The 2,354-nt window shown below is 53.8% G+C and overlaps 1 protein-coding gene across 1 annotated transcript; it reads left to right on the forward strand.

Moving 5' to 3' along the window:
- Window positions 1-1,294: 1,294 nt before the first annotated feature.
- Window positions 1,295-2,344, forward strand: LOC108354204 (aldehyde dehydrogenase family 2 member B4, mitochondrial-like; the record flags this gene model as incomplete). The annotated part of the gene is made up of 2 exons (XM_017605395.1): window positions 1,295-1,588; window positions 1,646-2,344. Coding segments are annotated over exons 1-2 (993 nt in total), but the record flags the coding sequence as incomplete, so codon positions are not given.
- Between the last annotated feature and the right edge of the window lie 10 nt (window positions 2,345-2,354).

Below are 2,354 nucleotides of genomic sequence, written 5' to 3' on the forward strand. Positions count from 1 at the left end.
GAAGACATTCATCGTTGTTTCTCTTGTTACGGTTTGTTATGGATGATGATGATGATGATGAACACAGACTAAAAATGCAAAGTTGATGTGACGTAAGGAGAGGAAGAACGATGATCACCGTGGTGATGTGTACGTTGCGCCTCCTAAGGTAGGGCTGCTGCTGCTGTTGCTGATGATTACTGAGTTCGACACCAGTGTGTTTTCAATCGCTCAATAGGCTCAGTCTGTTGCAACCAACTTTGGCCTTGGTGGCGGCAACTGCTGCTCCTGCTGCTGATGCTGCTGGTTTCGATCACCACCAGAGCAGTAGACGACGGTGACAGAGCACTTCCACTTTCAGCAGCAACTACAGTTTGAGTCAGTCAGTCAGGCTCTTCTCTCCCAAATATGCTCTTTGTAACTGAATGAGCGAGAGTGGTAGCTCAAAAATGCTGATGAACCAAAGAATGAATGAACGATCTGGTGATGGTGAAGAAGATGAGTTTGTACAGAAGAAGAAGTTGTTGGGCACCAAATGTCAGCGACGTCAACAGAACTCTGAAGAACGGCAGCAGCAGCAAAGTCTCGCTGGTATTTTTGTTTTCGTGAGCTCGCGACNGCTGCGGCTGGTTTCGATCACCGCCAGAGAAATAAACGACGGTGACAGAGCACTTCCACTTCCAGCAACTTTCAGTCAGTCTTCTCCCACTCACCAAATATGATCTTCGTAGCTGAATGAGCGAGAGTGGTAGCTCAAAAATGTTGATGAACCAAAGAATGAATGGACGATCTGGTGATGAAGAAAGAAGATGAGTTTGTACAGAAGAAGAAGAAGGTGTTGGGCACCAAATGTCAGCGACGTCAACAGAACTCTGAAGAACGGCAGCAGCAGCAGCAGCAAAGTCTCGCTGGTATTTTTGTTTTCGTGAGCTCGCGACAACCACAGCGGCGCCATCTTTTCGCAGCGGTGGACGCCGCTCGGTGCAAAGTTCAAAATCAGCAATCTTTGGAAATCTTCAATTTGTTTGTTTATGATTTCCACTTTTTCAGTAGCGTACAATCTCCAAAAGTCAATGCACTTCTGTGTTTAAAAGAAAGTAAAAAGTCCAAAGAGCTTCCTTCTCTCCAACATAAGCAGCCTCATCTGGTCATCGATAGCACACACACATTTCTGCTGCCGTGACCCAATTTCGAACAATGATGAACAACTCTACGAAGACAACTGCCATCGATCAACTGCAGCAGTGGTGGTATATAAAGAAGTCCGACCACAGCAGTCCAAGTTTTCTTCATCACCATCGGCAAACCTTTCACCATGTCATCACCACCACCAGCAAAACGCCTTCCGATGCCCTCGGTGCAGTACACGCAGCTCTTCATCAACGGGCGCTTCGTGGATAGCAGGCTCGGTCGGACATTTCCCAGCTTCAATCCCTTCACCGGACAACAAGTGGCCACGGTTCAGGAAGCTGGTCAGGAGGACGTCGACGCGGCGGTCAAGGCCGCTAGGGCCGCCTTCGAGGTGTGGCGGGCGATGGACGCCTCTCAGCGAGGCCGGATCTTGTACAAACTGGGCGACCTGGTGGAGCAGAACCTGGAGACGATTGCCGTAAGAAATCTCTTTCTAAATGATACCCAAACCTTCTCACCCCTTCTTTTTGCCTAGGGCCTAGACTCTCTAGAAAACGGCATCCCCATCAACGAGAGCCTGCACACCGTGGGCGCAGCAGCGGCCATCCTCCGCTTCTACGGCGGCCTCGCCGACAAGATCAAGGGAGAGACCATTCCCAGCGACGGCAACTTCCTCACCATCACATTGAAGGAGCCAATGGGCATCGCCGCCATCATCATTCCCTGGAACAGCCCTACGCTGATGGCCGCCAAGACGGTGGGCCCGGCGCTGGCCGCCGGCAACGCCGTCCTCCTGAAGCCCGCCGAGCAGACCTCCCTCTCCGCGCTCTTCATCGCCCACCTCAGCACCCTGCTACCTGAACTCCCACCGGGCGTCCTCAACGTCCTCCCCGGGGACGGTCGAACCGGAGCGATGCTCTCCGCCCACGCCTCCATCGACAAGATCACCTTCACGGGCAGCACCGAGGTGGGCCAGAGCATCCTGGCCGCCTCCGCCCGCTCCAACCTGAAACGGGTGACGCTGGAGCTGGGCGGAAAGAGTCCGCTGGTGGTCTTTGAGGACGCCGACGTGGAGCAGGCGGCCCGGCTCGCCTTTGCCGCCCTCTTCGTCTCCAACGGACAGGTGTGCTGCTGTGGCAGCCGAACCTACGTCCACGCCTCCATCTACGAGCAATTTGTTGAGGAGACGCGAAAGCTGGCGCTGGCCCGGGTCGTCGGCGATCCCTTCTCCACCGCCACCGAAC

Source organism: Rhagoletis zephyria, unplaced genomic scaffold (assembly GCF_001687245.7).
Source record: "Rhagoletis zephyria isolate East Lansing unplaced genomic scaffold, Rhagoletis_zephyria_1.1 Rzeph_scaffold_34077, whole genome shotgun sequence".
Classification (NCBI taxonomy): domain Eukaryota; kingdom Metazoa; phylum Arthropoda; class Insecta; order Diptera; family Tephritidae; genus Rhagoletis; species Rhagoletis zephyria.